The 20,976-nt window shown below is 43.5% G+C and overlaps 1 protein-coding gene across 1 annotated transcript; it reads right to left on the bottom strand.

The window, feature by feature from the left end:
• Positions 1–5,301: 5,301 nt before the first annotated feature.
• Positions 5,302–7,476, bottom strand: RPLP1 (ribosomal protein lateral stalk subunit P1). The gene is made up of 4 exons (XM_027553082.1): positions 7,254–7,476; positions 6,467–6,541; positions 5,637–5,754; positions 5,302–5,424 (listed from the first exon to the last, which is right to left on the bottom strand). Exons 1-4 carry the CDS (start codon positions 7,323–7,325, stop codon positions 5,345–5,347), a joined length of 345 nt encoding a protein of 114 aa, XP_027408883.1. The 5' UTR covers positions 7,326–7,476; the 3' UTR covers positions 5,302–5,344.
• Positions 7,477–20,976: the final 13,500 nt, after the last annotated feature.

The following is a 20,976-nucleotide window of genomic DNA, read 5'->3' as shown; positions in this document are numbered from 1 at the left end:
TTTAATATAGCCTAGGGTGGGCTTCCTGAGTCTGGAAGGAGTAGAATTAACTGGGGTAGGCAGTGGATGGCCCAGGGAGATGGGGGACCCAGCAAGTACAAAGATCTGGAAGGTGAAAAACATATTTTTTACCTTAATTGGACATCATAATAACCCTCAAAGTATACAAGTAAAGGGAGTAGAAGTTTCAGTGAGCTAAACTGAGTAGAACTTGACTTTTTGGAAGCCCATAACTATTTGAGCAATCCTGTACAACCATGGGATGGCCCCTGAGCCTGTGGACATGATGTGACAGGGGAGGTGACAGGTCACTATGTCCAGAAGGAAGCTTCAGTTCAGTCGCTCAGTCGTGTCCAACTCTGCAACCCCATGGACTGCAGCACGCCAGGCCTCCCTGTTCATCAACTCGCAGAGTTTACTAAACTCATGTCCATTGAGTCGGTGATGCCATCCAACCATCTCATCCTCTGTCGTCCTCTTCTCCTCCTGCCTTCAATCGTACCCAGCATCAGGGTCTCTTCCAATGAGTCAGTTCTTCCAATCAGGTGGCCAAAGCATTGAAGTTTCAGCTTCAACATCAGTTCTTCCAATGAATATTCAGGATTGATCTCCTTTAGGATGGACTGGTTGGATCTCCTTGCAGTCCAAGGGACTCTCAAGAGTCTTCTCCAACACCACAGTTCAAAAGCATCAATTCTTTGGTGCTCAGCTTTCTTTGTTGTCCAACTCTCACATCCATACATCTCACATACATACTACTGGAACACAATAATATTCCAGAAGATTGTTGAATCTGGTGACAGCCCAAGTTCCATGAAGCATTCTCTGTGGTGTCTTTACAGGTTCTGACTTTGGGGGGCATCTTCTGGCTATTTCAGAACTAAAAACATCAATCTTCTCTTAAAAACAGCTCCCATCTCAAGCTTATGTGTCCAGGCTTGATTGCAAAGATAAGGAAATGAAAGAGAAGTGGCTTGTAAACTGACAGAGAAAAAAATCAAGTTGATTGCTGTACCTTGCAAAAGCACACGTGTGGAAGGGACACCAGGTCTGGTAGAACGGCTTATTTGAGACAATGAGGTGGCAGGCCCTGTATTAGCTGTGTGAACTTGACCAGGCACGCAAACTCTCCCAGGAACTGGTTCTTGATATATGAAAGTGAAAGTGAAGTCACTCAGTCGTGTAACTGACTCTTTGCAACCCCTTAGACTGTAGCCTACCAGGCTCCTCTGTCCATGGGATTTTCCAGGCAATAGTACTGGAGTGGATTGCCATTTCTTTCTCCAGGGTATCTTCCCAACCCAGGGCTCGAACCTGGGTCTCCCACATTGTAGACAGACGCTTTACCGTCTGAGGGAAGTCCAATTTTTCATATGTATAGATCCTTGTAAGTATCGTAAGCAAGGCTAATTAAGTTCTTCTGACATGCAAAGTTCAGAATGGGAGAATGTGTGAATTATTTATAAAGTCCTACCCAACCAAATCAGCACTCACCTGGTCACAATGCTACCTCAGAATTTTACTGTATATACTCCTTCAAATTATGAGGAAGAAAGGATTTGATACATAATATTTAAATTTAGAGTAATATACCAAGTTTTGTTGTATTTTTTGAATTCTTTCCTTTTTCCCTTTCCAAAAGGTGGTTTTAAAATCTCACATTTTACACATGAATCCTTTCCTCATCAATTTTTGTTGAGAAGACCACCACCACCAACAAAACATTATTAACAGCTGACAGAAAGGACCTTTAGATTTTTTTTTAAACCTATCCCATTGTGCAACACATTCAGTGAAAACATGGATTTTTTGTTTGTTTTCTTAGATGGTTTGTCAATGACCACGTTCATTCCTAAAATTCTTATAAACATGAGAATTACAGCCATATTGCTCCTTGGAAGAAAAGCTATGACAAACCTAGACAGCATATTAAAAAGCAGAGACATTACTTTGCCAACCAAGGTCCATCTAGTCAAAGCTATGGTTTTTCCTGTAGTCATATACGGATGTGAGAGTTGGATCATAAAGAAAGCTGAGCGCCGAAGAATTGATGCTTTTGAACTGTGGTGTTGGAGAAAACTCTTGAGTCCCTTGGACTGCAAGACCAAACCTGTCAATCCTGAAGGAAATCAGTCCTAAATATTCATTAGAAGGACTGATGCTGAAGCTGAAACTCCAATACCTTGGCTACCTGATTGGAAGAACTGACTCATCAGAAGAGACCCTGATGCTGGAAAAGATTGAAGGCAGGAGAAGGGGACGACAGAGGATGAGATGTCTGGATGGCATCACCAACTCAATGGACATGAGTTTGAGCAAGCTCTGGGAGTTGGTGATGGACAGGGAGGCCTGGCATGCTGCAGTCCAGACTGAACAGTTCAGTTCAGTTCAGTAGCTCAGTCATGTCCGACTCTTTTTAACCCCATGGACTGCAGCACACCAGGCCCCTCTGTCCATCACCAACTCCTAGAGCTTGCTCAAACTCATGTCCATTGTCGGTGATGCCATCCAGCCAACCCATCCTCTGTCATCTCCAACACCACAGTTCAAAAGCATCAATTTTTCTGTACTCAGCTTTCTTTATGGTCCAACTCTCACATCCATACATGACTACTGGGAAAACCATAGCTTTGACTAAACGGACCTTTGTCAGCAAAGTAACGTCTCTGCTTTTCAATATGCTGTCTAGGTTGGTCATGGCTTTTCTTCCAAGGAACAAGTGCCTTTTAATTTCATGGCTGCAGTCACCATCTGCAGTGATTTGGGAGCCCAAGAAAATAGTCTGTCACTGTTTCCGTTGTTTCCCCATCTATTTGCCATGAAGTGATGGGACAGGATGCCATGATCTTAGTTTTTTGAATGTTGAGTTTTAAGCCAGCTTTTTCACTTTCTCACTTTCATCAAGAGGCTCTTTAGTTCTTCTTCACTTTCTGCCATAAGGGTGGTGTCATCTGCATATCTGAGGTTATTAATATGTCTCTGAGGAATCTTGATTCCAGCTTGTGCTTCCTCCAGCCCAGCGTTTCTCATGATGTACTCTGCATATAAGTTAAACAAGCAGGGTGACAATATACAGCCTAAACATACTCCTTCCCCAATTTGGAACCAATCCATTGTTCCACGTGCGGTTCTGTCGCTTCTTGACCTACTTACAGGTTTCTCAAGAGGCAGGTAAGGTGGTCTGGTATTCCGATCTCTAAGGGTTTTCCAGTTTGTTGTGATGCACACAGTCAAAGGCTTTGGCATAGTCAATAAAGCAGAAGTAGACGTTTTTCTGGAACTCTCTTGCTTTTTCTATTGGCTTCCTGCTAATGCAGCATTAGAGGGGTGAGCGAGCTGTCTATGGACCTACACTTTCAGTGGCCACAGAAGTGAATAGAATTTTAACAATGCAACTGTTTAAACAAACAAGTATGCTTGGTGAACAAGTACGACGTGTGACACTAGCTGAGACACCAAAGCTGCTGCAGGATCCAGCAGGATCAGCAGGAAAGGGACTTGGGGAGCACAAGGCTTGCCTAGATTCAGGAAACCTGGGAAGCCAGCTGTGTTCTTTATACCTTATGCAGAAGGGAAGTAACATGCATGTGCCAGCAAGTGGTACTTGGTTCACTTTCCAATATGAAGTAGGTGATCCTCACTTTGCAAGGAAGTCAAGGCTCAGGGAACTGGAAGGTGGGTGGAACTGGGCAGTTCTTACTCCAATGAATGACTGCTATGGCCTCCTAATTTGATTATCAGGACATTCTTTGGAAAAACCTTTTTTAGCTTTACTATTAATAGATTTTTACTATATTAAGATTTCTTTGGGGACTTCCCAGGTGGTCCAGTGGTTAAGAATCCACCTGCCAGTGCAGGGGACACAGGTGTGATCCCTGGCCTGGGAAGATCCCACACATCTCCCATAAGGCACGCTCACTTAAAAGCCTGTGCTCCACAAAAGCAGCCACTGCAAGCAGAAGCCAGCACACAACAGAGTCCCCATCCCTGCTTGCAGCAATTAAAGCCTGGGCAAAGGCAGCACAAACCACAAGTAATACATTTTAAATGTACTACTTCCTTCACATGAGAAAGCTGAGGCAGGGGCAGCAGGGGCAGGACCATGGGGAACGATGCAGTTAAAGCAGGCTTCGGAATCACTGCTTCCCTGATAGCTCAGTTGGTAAAGAATCGGCCTGCAATGATTTGATTCCCAGTTTAATTCCTGGGTAGGGAAGATCCCCTGAAGAAGGGAAAGGCTACCCACTCCAGTATTTTGGCCTGGAGAATCCCAGAGTTGGACACAACTGAGCAGACTTTTACTTGGAGTCATTTCGTGGTTTTAATCCATGAACTTACTGTGCTAATTACTTATTAGCACAATGCTGACCTTCTTTTAGGTTAGCCGTTATGCATTTTGTACATCTCCAAAATCTGAATGACATTTTCATCATTTTTCTCATTGTACCCTACCTGCCTCAAGGTCCTAAATTATTTACACCTTACAGTCCTCATCTGTGGTTTCCATTGACAGTCTGGGGCCACTTATTTTGTTTGAATGTTGTTGTTCAATCAAAATTCAGTCCTAGTCTTCAATGGACCATTGAGACTTGGACACAGGAATGTATACAAAGTGGTCCTGCTTCCCTGGTGGCTCAGAGGTCTGCCTCCAATGCGGGAGACCTGGGTTCGATCCCTGGGTCAGGAAGATCCCCTGGAGAAGGAAATGGCAACCCACTCCAGTATTCTTGCCTGGAGAATCTCATGGACGGAGGAGCCTGGTGGGCTATAGTCCACGGGGTCGCAAAGAGTCGGACACAACTGAGCGACTTCACCTCACCTCACACTGCAGTGAAGATGTTCAGGGCCATGGGCCAGAAAGTCCTACAACCTCAACCTCATTTCCCTATCAAATGCACAGATGTCCCAAGTGCCTAGCACCTAACAGATGCTCTGAATATACCTTTTATGTGAATCCAAGTTCTAGGATGGCCCTGGCATTTTGAAAAGTGAACCAATTTACCCTTCATACCATTGTTCAGTCACCTCTCCCCAGAGCTACTTCATCTTTCAAGTATCTGAGATCTGGATCACACACCCCCATGCCCAACAGTGACTCTTATTCAGTCTAGAGAACAAATCCTGTAATCATGAAGTCATGTGAGTAATCTGGACAAGGTGTCTGCTCTGAGCCTTTCTCCTCCAGCCTCCCCATGCAGTTCTCAATGTTGCTCCCAGCTCGTGTCATGGCAGAAAACACTGAAAGCCAAAGTTCATTTTCACACAACACACCCCCCAGAACTATCAGTTAAGACCAACAGCAGCAAACAGCTCAGCTTTTTATTCAATGTGTTACTAAAGAGATTTAGTCAAAAAGACCAAAGCCCATGTCATCATCAGACTCTTCAGATTCTTCTTTCTTTGCTTCTACTTTCTTCTCCTCAGCTAAAAACAAAGCAAAAAACAAGTCAGTTACCTCACTAAAACTCCAAAGAGCTCCAGGCCCTACAACTCACACAGTCAAAAATATCCTAGCTTTCCCTCATCAGATGATGCCTCTTAAGATTTCTACACATCTACTCTTAGCAAATGAAGAGCAATTTTGCCCCTAGTACCTCTAATCTCCACCCTCCTCCCTCCAATACCTAGTTTCCTACCTGGGGCAGCAGCAGTGGATGGGGCAGGACCTCCTGCTGGTGCAGCACCGGCCGCTGGGGCGGGTCCACCAGCCCCCACATTGCAGATGAGGCTCCCGATGTTGACATTGGCCAAAGCCTGCAACACATGTGCATATTCAGGTAAATGCTTAGTTCTGGCCTTCTGTTATAGCACCGAAATGCTGGCTTAACTTACAAGTACAGTTCATGTCTCCTCTTAACAGTGAATTCTATTTTTTTAGACTGCTATGTAATTCTATGTAATTTTCCCAAGGGAATTCACTAACAGATCAGTGTTTTAGAGATCACTAACAGAGAACAGGGTACAGTGTTTCCAATCTTAAGACTGAATAACAGGAGGTGAATAGAGGCTATTAGTTTCACTTGCCAGAGATTAAGTAACCTACACTGTGGAAGGTGGCCACTGCTAAATTCCTTGGTCTTTTATATTCTGATACAGAATAAGCGATCAATAAAATGTCGCCACCATGCTGGCAAGATTTACTTGGAACAGCATAGATCGTATATCTTGGATGACCCTTTTATATAATGAAAGAATGACCTGGTAATATATTTTCCTCATGATTTTAGAACAGAAGGAAAGAGAAAGCAGGCTATGAGACCATGAGAAAAAGACACCACAGAACAAAACCATAATTAGCTCCTAGAGATGGAAATATGAGGAAATACCCCTTCTATTTGGACAAGTCCAGTGAAACACGGGGCCTTCCAGCACTTTTGGAGGTTAGCACGAGCACCTGATTTAATAAATCAGTAGGTCTTCCAAAATTTGCTTCTCCAAACAAATCACCTTTTCACCATCACCTTACCTTTGCAAACAAACCTGGCCAGAAAGGCTCAACATTTACACCGGCTGCTTTAATGAGGGCATTGATCTTATCCTCCTAAAACAAATAAAACGGGCACCCCATCAGACGGCACTTTGGTAAACGTCTTCAAAATACTGCAAACTGAAAGCAAATAACTGATAACCGGGGTACAAAAGTACCGTTTACCAATCCGAGTACTCTATTGACATTGCATGTATACTAATCTAAAACGACTGTTTCTTCCACTTTTAAGGCAAAATAAATGCTTCCGCTCCCGCGTGCCAGGTACTTGGCAAGGCCTCGAGTTCATCGCTGCCATTTCACAGGCTGAGACCTGCCCAAATTACATTGCTATTTTAAGCTGTGAGGCAATGCCAGAGGTGGAGCAGAGCGCAGTGTTCCCCTCCGCACCACACAGCCAGGCCCCACAAGACCTACTCAGAGGACCAAGGAAATCACACCCAGAGGAGATATAGTCGTGGGACACGTTATAGCTGCGCATGAGGCTACCCACGGGTTTCACACGTTTCTCTAAATAAAAAAGTTCTCAAAGTCGGCGCGCTCCGCTATAAGTGAAACTCACTCACTCTAGGGCGGGCACATGGCCGATGCCCCAGAGAGCTCGCACATGGGCCCATCCGATGGGTGCCCGTCCCGTCTGTCCGCCCCTCCGCCCGGTGTCGATGGCCGCCACTCCCGCCGGAAGGGCCTGCCCCTAACGCCTGCGAGGGTGGGGAACCGGCCGCCCACAGAGGCCGCCACGCCGCCAGCCCAGGCCCGCACTCACCGTGACCGTCACCTCATCGTCGTGCAGAATGAGGGCAGAGTAGATACAAGCGAGCTCGGAGACGGAGGCCATGGTGCGAGCGAGTGCTAGGTGGGGGCTGCCGAGCGCGGTGCTAGTCGCCGGATGAAGTGAGGGCCTCACCCCAAAACGGCCTTAGCTTCCTCGGAAGAACCGAGCACCTTAGCGGCAGCGGAGGAAAGAGAACCGCGCGCCTGCGCGCAGCTTCTTATACCGGTCACGCGAACCAATCGGCTCCCGGGATTTCAGGAAGAGGCGGGGCCGGAAGAAGCGAGGATAGATCATACCGCGACTTCCCGCAGAAGGCGCCTGCGCAAACCTGTAAGTAGTTCGCAGGTTCAAATTGTCAGGCAGCTGTGAATGCTAACTTCTTTGGTTCGGGTTAAACTCTCAGGGTTTGTGAACAGTAGCAATACTTTTACGGAAAAGTTACCTAGGGAAGTAGGCGTCACTCCCACCTACTGTAGCCCGTATGACACTTCTTAAGCAGTCATTTAATGACGTTGTCAGCCCACTCCCCAATCCCCACCTTCGGCGAGCAGCGACCTGCTGGAGGGCAGCAACTAGGGTTTAGCCGGGAGGTCCCGGTGCCTAGAACAACGTCTCTGATAAAATACTGAATATAGGAGAAAATGGGAAATCTACAGCGTTGCAATAGCAGAGCATGTGAGCGCCTACTATGTCTCAGGCACTGGGCCACAGTCTACAAAGATTCAGTTAAGCCTCACCCAGTGTAAGAGATAAGTACTATTATCTCCATTTTGTAATGGCAAAATTAAAATGCAGTCCTGGTTTCCCGAGATTCCGCGTTACCGCGAGACGGAACCTGGATTCGAAATCTGGGAACTTAAATTCAGTGCTTCCTGCTTCTGTTTGCAGAGAGGCATGGGTTTGGGGGTTATGAGTAAATTTTGGCCTTTTTTTTTTTTTTTCTTCCCAAAGCATAAAAGATAATATTAGGAACATAGGGGAACTTTCCACTTCAACTTCATTTTTTTTAAAAGGACCTTCTGGTTCGGTGTAAAAGCTTTGAAATTGCACTTGTGATGTTAAAAGACCTCTTGATGTAGCTGCTGTCTCGCTAGGTGCTTTACTGCTGTTTTGTGTCCTTTGAAGCTAAGAATACTGGTGTTGGATTCATACTGAGAGGTTTTCTTTACAATTTTTTAAGTTGAATTGTAATTGACATTTGTTTCAGGTATACAGCATAAAAGATACTTGTTTATACCCCACTCCAGTACTCTTGCCTGGAAAATCCCATGGACGGCGCATGGGGTCGGGAAGAATCGGACACGACCGAGCGACTTCACTTTCATTTTTCACTTTCATGCATTGGAGAAGGAAATGGCAACCCACTCCAGTGTTCTTGCCTGGAGAATCCCAGGGACGGGGGAGCCTGGTGGGCTGCCGTCTATGGGGTCGCACAGAGTCGGACACGACTGAAGCGACTTAGCAGCAGTAGCAGACCGTAAGTCTAGTTAACATCCATCACTATACATAGACAACAGTTTTTTTTTTTTCTTGTGATAAGGTCTACTCTATTAGCAATTTTTAAATATGTGATACAACATTATTAACTCTAGTCACCATGCTGTACCTTACATCCCCATGACTGACTTATTTTATAATGGGAAGTTTGTAGTTTTTGACTCCCCTTCGCCAATTTCTCTCACTCCCCTCCCCCCATCCTCACCTGTCAACCACCTGTTTTCTGTATCTATGAGCTTGTTTGGGGTTTTTGGGGGGTGGTTTAAGATTACACGTATATTGAGATCATATGGCATTCCTCTCTCTCTGTCAGACATTTCATTTAGCATACTGCTCTCACGGTCCATTTATGTTGTCTCAAATGGCTAGAGTTTATTCTTTTTTTATGCTGAATAGCGTCACATCACATTTTCTTTATCCATTTACCCATTGGTGGGCACTAAGGTTGTTTCCACGTGTTGGATGTTGTACATAATGCTGCAAGGAACATGAGGGTGCCGGTATGTTTTCAAGTTACTGTTTTTCATTGTCTTCAAGTAAAAACTCAGAAGTAGAATTTTTGGATCTTATACTAATTTTAATTTTTGGAGGAAATTCCATACTGTTTTCCATAGTGCCTGCACCAGTTTACATTCCCACCAGCAGTACGTCAGGGTTCCCATTTCTCCATATCTTCACCAACATTTGTTAACACTTCTTAACGATAGACATTCCTAACAGGTGTGAGTTGTGGTTTTAATTTGTGTTCTCTGATGATTAGTGATGGTGCGCACCTTTTCCAGTACCTGTTTGGCCATCTGTATGTCTTCTTTATGTCTTCTTTGGGAAAAAACCTCTATTCAGATCTGCCCATTTTTAAAATTCAGTTGTTTGGGGGCTTTTTTGTTACTGAGTTGTATGAATTTGTGGTATGTTTGGATATTAACTCTTTATTAGACACATGATTGCAAGTGTATTTTCCCACTCACTAGGTTGCCTTTTCATTTTGTTGATGGTTTCACTTTCTGTGCACAAGCTTTTTAGTTTGATGATGTTGTTCAGTTGCTAAGTTGTGTCCACCTCTTTGCTACCCCATGAACTGCAGCACTCCAGGATCCTCTGTCCTCCACTGTCTCCTGAAGTTGGCTCAAATTCATGTCCATTGAGTCAGTGATGCCATCTAACCATCTCATCCTCTGCCGCCCCCTTCCCTTTGCCTCCGGTCTACTTCTTCACCTGTAAATGACAAATAACACCTTTACAGGGTATCAGAGACTGAACACCCAATTAACTACAGCTATTCTTCATAACTATTTTGAACTGTTTAAGCAAAACATCAATTGCTGATGCATTTCCCTTTCAGAGACTTACTGGACTCAACATACCCTTACTTCAGACAAATTCTACTACCCCATGTTCCCATATCATAGTAAAAACTTCCCGTTAAGATCTATTTCATGGAAATTCTAGCGTTTCCACTGTTAGAGACCCGGGTTCAATCCCTGATGGGGGAACTAAGATCCTAAACAGTGTAGTGAGGCAAAAAAAAAAAAAAGTGTTTCAAAAGACTAAGCAATGTGACATTTTAGAAAATTAAAAATAGTCAAGAAATAGAGTAACAGCTATTGAGAGAGGTACTCTGAAGCATTCTAGAAACAAACATATGACCTTGCCTACAAATAAGTGGATTTTGTCTTTTCGCCTAATGTTTGGATATGCTTTTTGCTAGGAATAATATTACACCTTCACTATTAATAATAATAAAAAAAAATATTGGGTGGGAGGGAGTTTCAAGAGAGAGGGGACATATGTAGACCTATGTCTGATTCATCTTGATATATGGCAGAAACCAACACGGTATTGTAAAACAGTTATCCTTCAATTAAAATTAAATAAAATTTTAAAAAACAGATAAACTCATTTTGTAAGGGAGCAAGATGAGCACAATCCTTAGGAGGCAGCCGTTGCTGTGCTCTTTATTCTGCTCCCTGTTACTGGGCGACAGGTCTTGCTCAGCCACTGCTCTGGTGCCTCAGTGGGCCCTGCCCTCTAGCAACCAGCTGTCAGTGAGCGACTGTTAGTGTCCTGCTCAGCTCTTGGTCAGCACCGCAGTGGGCCCTGCTCACAAGTAACTGTTGATGGGGGACCATTAGGGAACCGAGTTAGCCAAGGGTCGGTAGTGTGGTGGTCATCAGGTGGAGAGTGAATTAAGAGGCAGGTTCAGGCCTTCTCCTAGAGGCCCTCCAGCTTACCCAGCCTTGGGCCAGCAGGAGAGCTGGAGGGCCCAGGGAACAGACTGGGGACTACGTCCTGCAGAGCTCCAGAGCCCTCACTAAGGGCCTCCATTAGCCGTGGCCCAGACCTGGAGGCAGTGGTGAGCCTCTCCCCCAACCCTGTCACTGTGACCTTCTAGCCGTGGCCGTCTGCCTGGGCTGCAGTCTGTGAGACCCAGTGTCCCCCATTTGGGCAGCCTGAGGAGACAGGGCCAGTGTGGGTTGGGTGAACTCAGGGATGACAGCTGGGCAGGATGTGGAAACCTGGCCCTGAAGGAGCTGCCAACTGAGCTCTGCCTCCTCTTAGGCAGGATGGGGACCTTGGAGGGTGAAAGCTGTGCCTTGGGACTTTGCCCTTTCTGGTCAGGACAGAGAATAACATTCATCTGGTAGAGGTTTACAGGAACATCGTTACCTGACCATGACCAGACTTCAAGAACAAAGGATCGGACACCAGGAAGTTTGCAGCAACTCACCATGCCCCTCCCTCACCTTTTGCTTTGAAAGGGGCTTGCTGAATAAAGGAGCTTGCTGAAAGCTTTCAGTACCTTTGGGCTTCTTAGGGCATAAGGTACCCATCTCCTTGTATGAATCTGTAATAAACTTTTCTGTTCCACACTCTAATTAGTTTTGGTGTTGGTTGGCCTCACTGTGTGTCGTGTACACAAACTTGTGGTTTGGTAAAAATTTTAGTAATTAAAAAATCGGACTAAAAAAAAAAACAGAAAAATGTATGTTCAGCTAAGAACAGCTGTGTCATCATGATGTTCCATAGTACTATTTCTGATTTTGTCCCAAAACCATGTTTTTTGTTGAAATGTCTAGAAGAGCATAGTTAATACATAGATATTCCGGGCTTCCCAGGTGGCACTGGTGGTAGACAACCTGCCTACACTGCAGGAGACCTGGGTTCGATTCTTAGGTGGGAAAGATCCCCTGGAGGAGGCCGTTGCAACCCACTCCAGTACTCTTGCCTGGAGAATCCCATGGACAGAGGAGCCTGGCAGGCTGTGGTCCACAGGGTCACACAGAGTCAGACATGACTGAAGTGCTTTAGCACATATGGTTATCATGGAAATTCACTGAATTTGTCGGTTCGTGGCAAATTATTTTTATATTATCTAGTGCTTTCTTTTTTCTTTTTACAATTCCAAGAATCTACTTTTCATTTTTTATTGAAATACATTTGACATGTAACATTGTCTAAATTTAAGGTGTACAACATCTTGTATAATTAGATCATTTATGTATTGTAATGATTGCCATTGTAGTAATAATTGGGCTTCCCAGGTGGCCCAGTGATAAAACAATCTGCCTGCCAATGCAGGAGATGCAAGAGATACGGATTCGGTCCCTGGGTGGGGAAGATTTCCCTGGAGAAGGATAAGGCAACCCACTGTACTATTCTTGCCTGGAGAATTCCATGGATAGCAGAGCCTGACGGGCTGCAGTCCGTGGGGCTGCAAAGAATCAGACACGAATGAGCACACGTGCACATAGTAATAATTAGCACCTGTATCACATTTCAGAATTATTTCTTCTCACTAGTTGGAATAATCAAGTTCTAGTCTCTTAGCAAGTTTGACTTTTATGATACAGAGTGTGCACGCTGCGTGCTCAGTCATGTCTGACTCTTTACGACTCTATGAACTGTAGCCCACCAGACTCCTCTGTCCATGGGATTTCCCAGACAAGAATACTGGAATGGGCTGCCATTTCCTTCTCCAGGGCATCTTTCCGACCCAGGGATTGAAACTATGTCTCCTACGTCCCCCGCATTGGCAGGTAAATTTTTTACCACTGAGCCACCTAGGAAGCTCCTTACAGTACAGTAGTGTTGTCTATATTCACTGTTCAGTTCAGTTCAGTTGCTCAGTCATGTCCGACTCTTTGCGACCCCATGAATCGCAGCACGCCAGGCCTCCCTGTCCATCACCAACTCCCGGAGTTCACCCAGACTCACGTCCATCGAGTCAGTGATGCCATCCAGCCATCTCATCCTCTGTCGTCCCCTTCTCCTCCTGCCCCCAATCCCTCCCCGCATCAGAGTCTTTTCCAATGAGTCAACTCTTCACATGAGGTGGCCAAAGTACTGGAGTTTCAGCTTTAGCATCATTCCTTCCAAAGAAATCCCAGGGTTGATCTCCTTTAAAATGGACTGGCTGGATCTCCTTGCAGTCCAAGAGACTCTCAAGAGTCTTCTCCAATACCACAGTTCAAAAGCATCAATTCTTCGGCACTCAGCTTTCTTCACAGTCCAACTCTCACATCCGTACATGACCACTGGAAAAACCATAGCCTTGACTAGATGGACCTTTGTTGGCAAAGTAATGTCTCTACTTTTGAATATGCTATCTAGGTTGGTCATAACTTTTCTTCCAAGGAGTAAGCATCTTTTAATTTCATGGCTGCAATCATCATCTGCAGTGATTTTGGAGCCCCCCAAAATAAAATCTGACACTGTGTCCACTGTTTCCCCATCTATTTCCCATGAGGTGATGGGACCGGATGCCATGATCTTCATTTTCTGAATGTTGAGTTTTAAGCCAACTTTTTCACTCTACTCTTTCACCTTCATCAAGAGGCTTTTTAGTTCCCCTTCACTTTCTGCCATAAGGGTGGTGTCATTTGCATATCTGAGGTTATTGATATTTCTCCCGGCAATCTTGATTCCAGCTTGTGCTTCTTCCAGCCCAGCATTTCTCATGATGTACTCTGCATATAAGTTAAATAAGCAGGGTGCCAATATACAGCCTTGACATACTCCTTTTCCTATTTGGAACCAGTCTGTTGTTCCATGTCCAGTTCTAACTGTTGCTTCCTGACCTGCATACAGATTTCTCAAGAGGCAGGTCAGGTGGTCTCGTATTCCCATCTCTTGAAGAATTTTCCATAGTTTATTGTGATCCACACAGTCAAAGGCTTTGGCATAGTCAAGAAAGCAGAAATAGATGTTTTTCTGGAACTCTCTTGCTTTTTCCATGATCCAGTGGATGTTGGCAATTTGATCTCTGGTTCCTCTGCCTTTTCTAAAACCAGCCTGAACATCTGGAAGTTCACGGTTCATGTATTGCTGAAGCCTGGCTTGGAGAATTTTGAGCATTACTTTACTAGCGTGTGAGATGAGTGCAATTGTGCAGTAGTTTGAGCATTCTTTGGCATTGCCTTTCTTTGGGATTGGAATGAAAACTGACCTTTTCCAGTCCTGTGGCCACTGCTGAGTTGTCCAAATTTGCTGGCATATTGAGTGCAGCACTTCACAGCATCATCTTTCAGGATTTGAAATAGCTCAACTTGATCTCCATCACCTCCACTAGCTTTGTTTGTAGTGATGCTTTCTAAGGCCCACTTGACTTCACATTCCAGGATGTCTGGCTCTAGATGAGTGATCACACCATCATGATTATCTGGGTCATGAAGATCTTTTTTGTATAGTTCTTCTGTGTATTCTTGCCACCTCTTCTTAATATCTTCTGCTTCTGTTAGGTCCATACCATTTCTGTCCTTTATCGAGCCCATCTTTGCATGAAATGTTCCCTTGGTATCTCTCATTTTCTTGAAGAGATCTCTAGTCTTTCCCATTCTGTTGTTTTCCTCTATTTCTTTGCATTGATCGCTAAGGACGGCTTTCTTATCTCTTCTTGCTATTCTTTGGAACTCTGCATTCAGATGCTTATATCTTTCCTTTTCTCCTTTGCTTTTCACTGCTCTTCTTTTCACAGCTATTTGTAAGACCTCCCCAGACAGCCATTTTGCTTTTTTGCATTTCTTTTCCATGGGGATGGTCTTGATCCCTGTCTCCTGTACAATGTCACGAACCTCTGTCCATAGTTCATCAGGCACTCTATCTATCAGATCTAGGCCCTTAAATCTATTTCTCACTTCCACTGTATAATCATAAGGGATTTGATTTAGGTCATACCTGAGTGGTCTAGTGGTTTACCCTACTTTCTTCAATTTAAGTCTGAATTTGGCAATAAGGAGTTCATGATCTGAGCCACAGTCAGTTCCTGGTCTTGTTTTTGTTGACTGTATAGAGCTTCTCCATCTTAGGCTGTGAAGAATATAATCAATCTTGATTTTGGTGTTGACCATCTGGTGATGTCCATGTGTAGAGTCTTCTCTTGTGTTGTTGGAAGAGGGTGTTTGCTAGGACCAGTGCATTTTCTTGGCAAAACTCTATTAATCTTTGCCCTGCTTCATTCTGTATTCCAAGGCCAAATTTGCCTGTTACTCCAGGTGTTTCTTGACTTCTACTTTTGCATTCCAGTCCCCTATAATGAAAAGGACATCTTTTTTGTCCTTCACCATACTGTGCCTTATGTCTCTAGGGCTTATTTATACTTGTTGCATGTAGTAAACTTAAATCTGTCAGGTCTTCCCAACTCCTAGGCCCAAGTAACCACCATAATACTCTTGAGTTTTACAAGTTTGGATTCAGTCACTCAGTCACGTTCAACTCTTTGCAACCCTATGGACTGCAGGACGCCAGGTTTCCCTGTTCTTCACCAACTCCCAGAGCTTGCTCAAACTCATGTCCATTGAGTTGGTGATACCATCCAACCATCTCATCCTCCGTCATCCCTTTCTCCTCCTGCCTTCAACCTTCCCCAGCATCAGGGTGTTTTCCAATGAGTCACTTCTTTGAATCAGTAGCCAAAGTATTGGAGCATCAGCATCAGTCCTTCCAGTGAGTATTCAGGACTGATTTTCTTTAGGATTGACTGGTTTGATCTTCTTTCAGTCCAGGAGACTCTCAAGAGTTTTCTCCAACACTACAGTTCAAAAGTATCAATTCTTCAATGCTCAGCTTTCTTTATGGTCCAACTCTCACATCCACATATGACTACTGGAAAAACCATAGCTTTGACTGTATAGACCTTTGTCAGCAAAGTAATGTCTCTGCTTTTTAATATGCTGTCTAGGTTAGTCACAGCTTTTCTTCAAAGGAGCAAGCGTCTTTTAATTTCACGGCTGCAGTCACCATCTGCAGTGATTTGGGAGCCCAAGAAAATAAAGTCTCACTGTTTCCATTGTTTCCCTATCTATTTGCCATGAAGTGATGGGACCAGATGCCATGATCTTAGTTTTTTGATCGTTGAGTTTTAAGCCAGCGTTTTCACTCTCCTCTTTCAGTCTCATCAAGAGGTTCTTTAGTTACTCTTCATTTTCTGCCATAAGGATGGTGTCACCTGCATATCTGAGGTTATTGGTATTTCTCCTGGCAATCTTGAGTCCAGCTTGTGCTTCATCCATCCTGGCATTTCTCATGATGTACTCTGTATAGGGTTAGATTAGTAGGGTGACAATATACAGCCTTGATGTACCCCTTTCCCAATTTGGAACCAGTCCATTGTTCCATGTCCGGTTCTAATGATTGCTTCTTGACCTGCACTCAGATTTCTCAGGAGGCAGGTCAGGTGGTCTGGTATTTCCATCTCTCTAAGAGTTTTCCACAGTTAGTTGTGATCCACATAGTCAAAGGCTTTACCATAGTCAATGAAGCAGAAGTAGATGTTTTTCTGGAATTCTCATGCTTTTTCTATGATCCAACAGATGCTGGCAATTTGATCTCTGGTTCCTCTGCCTTTTCTAAATCCAGCTTGAACATCTGGAAGTTCCCGGTTCATGTACTGTTGAAGCCTGGCTTGGATAATTTTGAGCATTACTTTGCTAGCTTGTGAGATGAGTGCAACTGTGTGGTAGTTTTAACATTCTTTGGCATTGCCTTTCTTTGGGATTGAAATGAAAACTGTTTCCAGTCCTGTGGCCACTGCTGAGTTTTCCAGATTTGCTGGCATATTGAGTGCAGCACTTTAACAACAACATCTTTTAGGATTTGAAATAGCTCAGCTGGAATTCCATCACCTTCACTAGCTTTGTTCATAGTGATGCTTCCTAAGGCCCACTTGACTTTGCACTCCAGGTTGTCTGGTTCTAGGTGAGTGATCACACCATTGTGGTTATCTGGGTCATTAAGATCTTTTTTGTATAGTTCTGTGTATTCTTGCCACCCCTTCTTAATATCTTCTGCTTCTGTGAGGTCCATACCTCACAGGTATGGACCTTTTGTCCTTTATTATGCCCGTCTTTGCATGAAATGTTCCCTTGGTATCTCTAATTTCCTCGAAGAGATCGCTATAGTCTTTCCCATTCTGTTATTTTCTTCTCTTTCCTTGCATTGTTCACTTAGGAAAGCTTTCTTATCTCTCCTTGCTGCTATTTGGAACTCTGCATTCAGATGGGTATATAAGTTACATCAGACAGTACTTGTCTAACTTACCTCACTTAACAAAATGTGCTCAAGGTTTATCCATGTTGTCTCAAATGGCAGGATTTTATTACTTGTTAATAGTTGAGTAGTATCTCAATGTGATTACATATAACGTGTTTTCTTTGTCCGTTCATTGGTTGGTGGACTCATGTCTTGGCTATTGTAAATGATGCTGCAGTGAACATGGGGGTTAGATATCTTTTCAAGGTAGTGTTTTCATTGTGTTCAGATAGATTTCTTTGTCTTGCCTAATTATTCTAGCTAGGGCTTCCAATACTATATTGAATAAGAATAATGAGAATAGACATCCCTGTCTTATTCCTGATCTTAGAAGAAAAGCTTTCTTTCTCCAGTGAAAGTATGTTAACTGTTTGTTACTCATGAGCTTCATTATGTTTAGGTATGTTCCTTCTGCACCCAATCTGCTAAGGTTTTTTATTATGAAAGGATGTTGTATTTTGTCAAACAGTTTTTCTGCATCTATTGAGATGGTCATGTGATTTTTATGTTTTATTAATGTGTGTGACATTTATTGATTTACATATGTTGAACCATTCTTACATACAAGGCATAAATCCCACTTGGTCATGGTATACAATTCTTAAGTGTTCTTGAATGCAGTTTGCTGATACTTTGAGATTTTCTGTTCCTATATTCAGCAGGGATACTGATCTGTCATTTTCATTTCTTGTTATATCCTTATCTGTCTTTGGTTTCAGGTTAATGCTGGTCTCATAGAATGAGTATGGAAGTATTCCCTTCTCAAATTTTTCTAAGAGTTGACTGTGTGGATCACAATAAACTGTGGAAAATTCTTCGAGAGATGGGAATACGAGACCACCTGACCTGCCTCTTGAGAAATCTGTATGCAGGTCAGGAAGCAACAGTTAGAACTGGACATGGAACAACAGACTGGTTCCAAATAGGAAAAGGAGTATGTCAAGGCTGTATATTGGCACCCTGCTTATTTAACTTATATGCAGAGTACATCATGAGAAATGCTGGACTGGAAGAAACACAAGCTGGAATCAAGATTGCCGGGAGAAATATCAATAACCTCAGATATGCAAATGACACCACCCTTATGGCAGAAAGTGAAGGGGAACTAAAAAGCCTCTTGATGAAGGTGAAAGAGTAGAGTGAAAAAGTTGGCTTAAAACTCAACATTCAGAAAACGAAGATCATGGCATCTGGTCCCATCACCTCATGGGAAATAGATGGGGAAACAGTGGACACAGTGTCAGACTTTATTTTTCTGGGCTCCAAAATCACTGCAGATGATGATTGCAGCCATGAAATTAAAAGACGCTTACTCCTTGGAAGGAAAGTTATGACCAACCTAGATAGCATATTGAAAAGCAGAGACATTACTTTGCCAACAAAGGTCCGTCTAGTTAAGGCTATGGTTTTTCCAGTGGTCATGTATGGATGTGAGAGTTGGATTGTGAAGAAAGCTGAGCACCAAAGAATTGATGCTTTTGAACTGTGGTGTTGAAGAAGACTCTTGAGAGTCCCTTGGACTGCAAGGAGATCCAACCAGTCCATTCTAAAGGAGATCAGCCCTGGGATTTCTTTGGAAGGAATGATGCTGAAGCTGAAACTCCAGTACTTTGGCCCCCTCATGCGAAGAGTTGACTCATTGGAAAAGACTCTGATGCTGGGAGGGATTGGGGGCAGGAGGAGAAGGGGACGACAGAGGATGAGATGGCTGGATGGCATGGCATCACTGACTCGATGGATGTGAGTCTGAGTGAACTCTGCAAGTTGGTGATGGACAGGAGGCCTGGCGTGCTGCGATTCATGGGGTCGCAAGGAGTCGGACACGACTAAGCAACTGAACTGAACTGAACTGAGGATTGATGATGATGATCCTTTGAATGGTAGAATTCTTCAGTGTCGCCATCTTGTCCTGTGGTTTTCTCTGTTAGGTTTATGATTACTAATTCAGTCTCTTTGGTTATGGCCTGCTCATATTCTCTATTTCTTCCTGATTCAGCCCTCTTTTAAAATTTCTGTTTTATGTTGGAGTGTAGGTGATTAAGAATGTCATGCTGGTTTCAGGTGTACCCCAAAGTGGTTCAGTTCTGCATATACATGTATCTAGTTTTCAAATTCTTTTCCCGTTTAGATTATTATAGAGTATTGACCAGATTTCCCTGTGCTATACACAGTAGGTCTTTGTTGGTTATCTGTTTTAAATATAGAAGTGCATATGTCAGTCCCAAACTCCCAATCTACCCCTCCCCTTTGGTAACCATAATTTTTTTTTTCTAGTCTATGAGTCTGTCTGTTTTGTAAATGGGTTCATTTCTATAACATTTTTTATATTTTTGCTTCTGCCTATAAGTAACATAATGTGTTTGGAGTGATTATTGATAAGGACTCACTATTGCTCTCTTATCATTTGCCTTGGTTTTTATCTTTTTCCTGTTTCTACCTTTGTAAAGTGGTAGTTTTCCTTAGTGATTTGCTCAGTCTGCTCCTCCTTATTTTTTCTTCATAATGTTTCTTGCCTGTTTTTTTTTGCTTTGTGGTGGTGGTAGTTGTTCAGTCACTCAGTCGTGTCAAACTCTTTGTGACCCCATGAGATGCAGCACAGCAGCCTCTTCTGTCCTTGACCATCTCCCAGAGTTTGCTCAAACTCATGTCCATTGTGTCCAGTGACGTCGTCTAACCATCTCATCCTCTGCCACCCCCATCCCCTTTTGCCTTCAGTCTTCCCCAGCATCAGGGTCTTTTCCAGAGTTAGGTCTTCACATCAGGTGGCCAAAGTATTGGCGCTTCAGCTTCAGCATGTCTTTCCAATGAATATTCAGGGTGATTTCTTTTAGAATTGACTAATTTTATATCCTTGCTGTCCAAGGAACTCTCAAGAGTCTTCTCCAAGTTCAAAAGTATCAGTTCTTCAGCGCTCAGCCTTCTTTATGGTCCAACTCTCACATCCACACATGACTACTAGAAAAACCATAGCTTTGACTATGAGGACCTTTGTTGGCAGTGATGTCTCTGCTTTTTAATATGCTGTCTAGGTTTGTCGTAGCTTTCCTTCCAAGGAGCAGGCATCTCTTAATTTCATGGCTACAGTCACCATGTGCAATGGTTTTGGGGCCCAAGAAGGTAAAAATGTGTTACTGCTTCCACTTTTTCCCCTTCTATTTGCCATGAAGTGATGGGACCAGATGCCATGATCTTAGTTTTTTGGATGTTGAGCTTCAAGCCAGCTTTTTCACTCACCTCTTTGTAGCTTTCAGAATACATCTCATAAGTAAAGTAGTCCTTCTCATGCTGATAGCGTCTTGTTTTCATTCTCCTGTAACGGCTCAACCCTTTTTATTCCTCCCCTTTTATACTTCCGATGTCACAGTTTACCTCTTTTTATGTGTATTTTCATTTCTGTGTCACTAGTTAGCACCGTTTTATTTCAACTTAAGAACTCCTTGTAGCATTTCCTGTAAGGCAGGTTTTGTGTGTCTGAGAAAGCCTTTATTTCTCCTTCATAGCTGAAGGTGAGCTTTGCTGGATAAAGTATTCTTGGCCAGCCATATTTATCTTCCACACTTTGAATATGTCATTCCACTTTGTCCTGGCCTGTAGAATTTCTGCTGGGAAATCCACTGATAGCCTTGCAAGCATTCGTTTGTAAGTTACTTTTTCTCCCCACTGTTGCCTTTATGATTTTTTTTTAATGGCT

The sequence above is a fragment of the Bos indicus x Bos taurus genome, chromosome 10, assembly GCF_003369695.1.
Source record: "Bos indicus x Bos taurus breed Angus x Brahman F1 hybrid chromosome 10, Bos_hybrid_MaternalHap_v2.0, whole genome shotgun sequence".
In the NCBI taxonomy this organism is placed as follows: domain Eukaryota; kingdom Metazoa; phylum Chordata; class Mammalia; order Artiodactyla; family Bovidae; genus Bos; species Bos indicus x Bos taurus.
The sequence above is the reverse complement of the archived record's forward strand: the minus strand, read 5'-3'. Positions and strand labels throughout refer to the sequence as shown.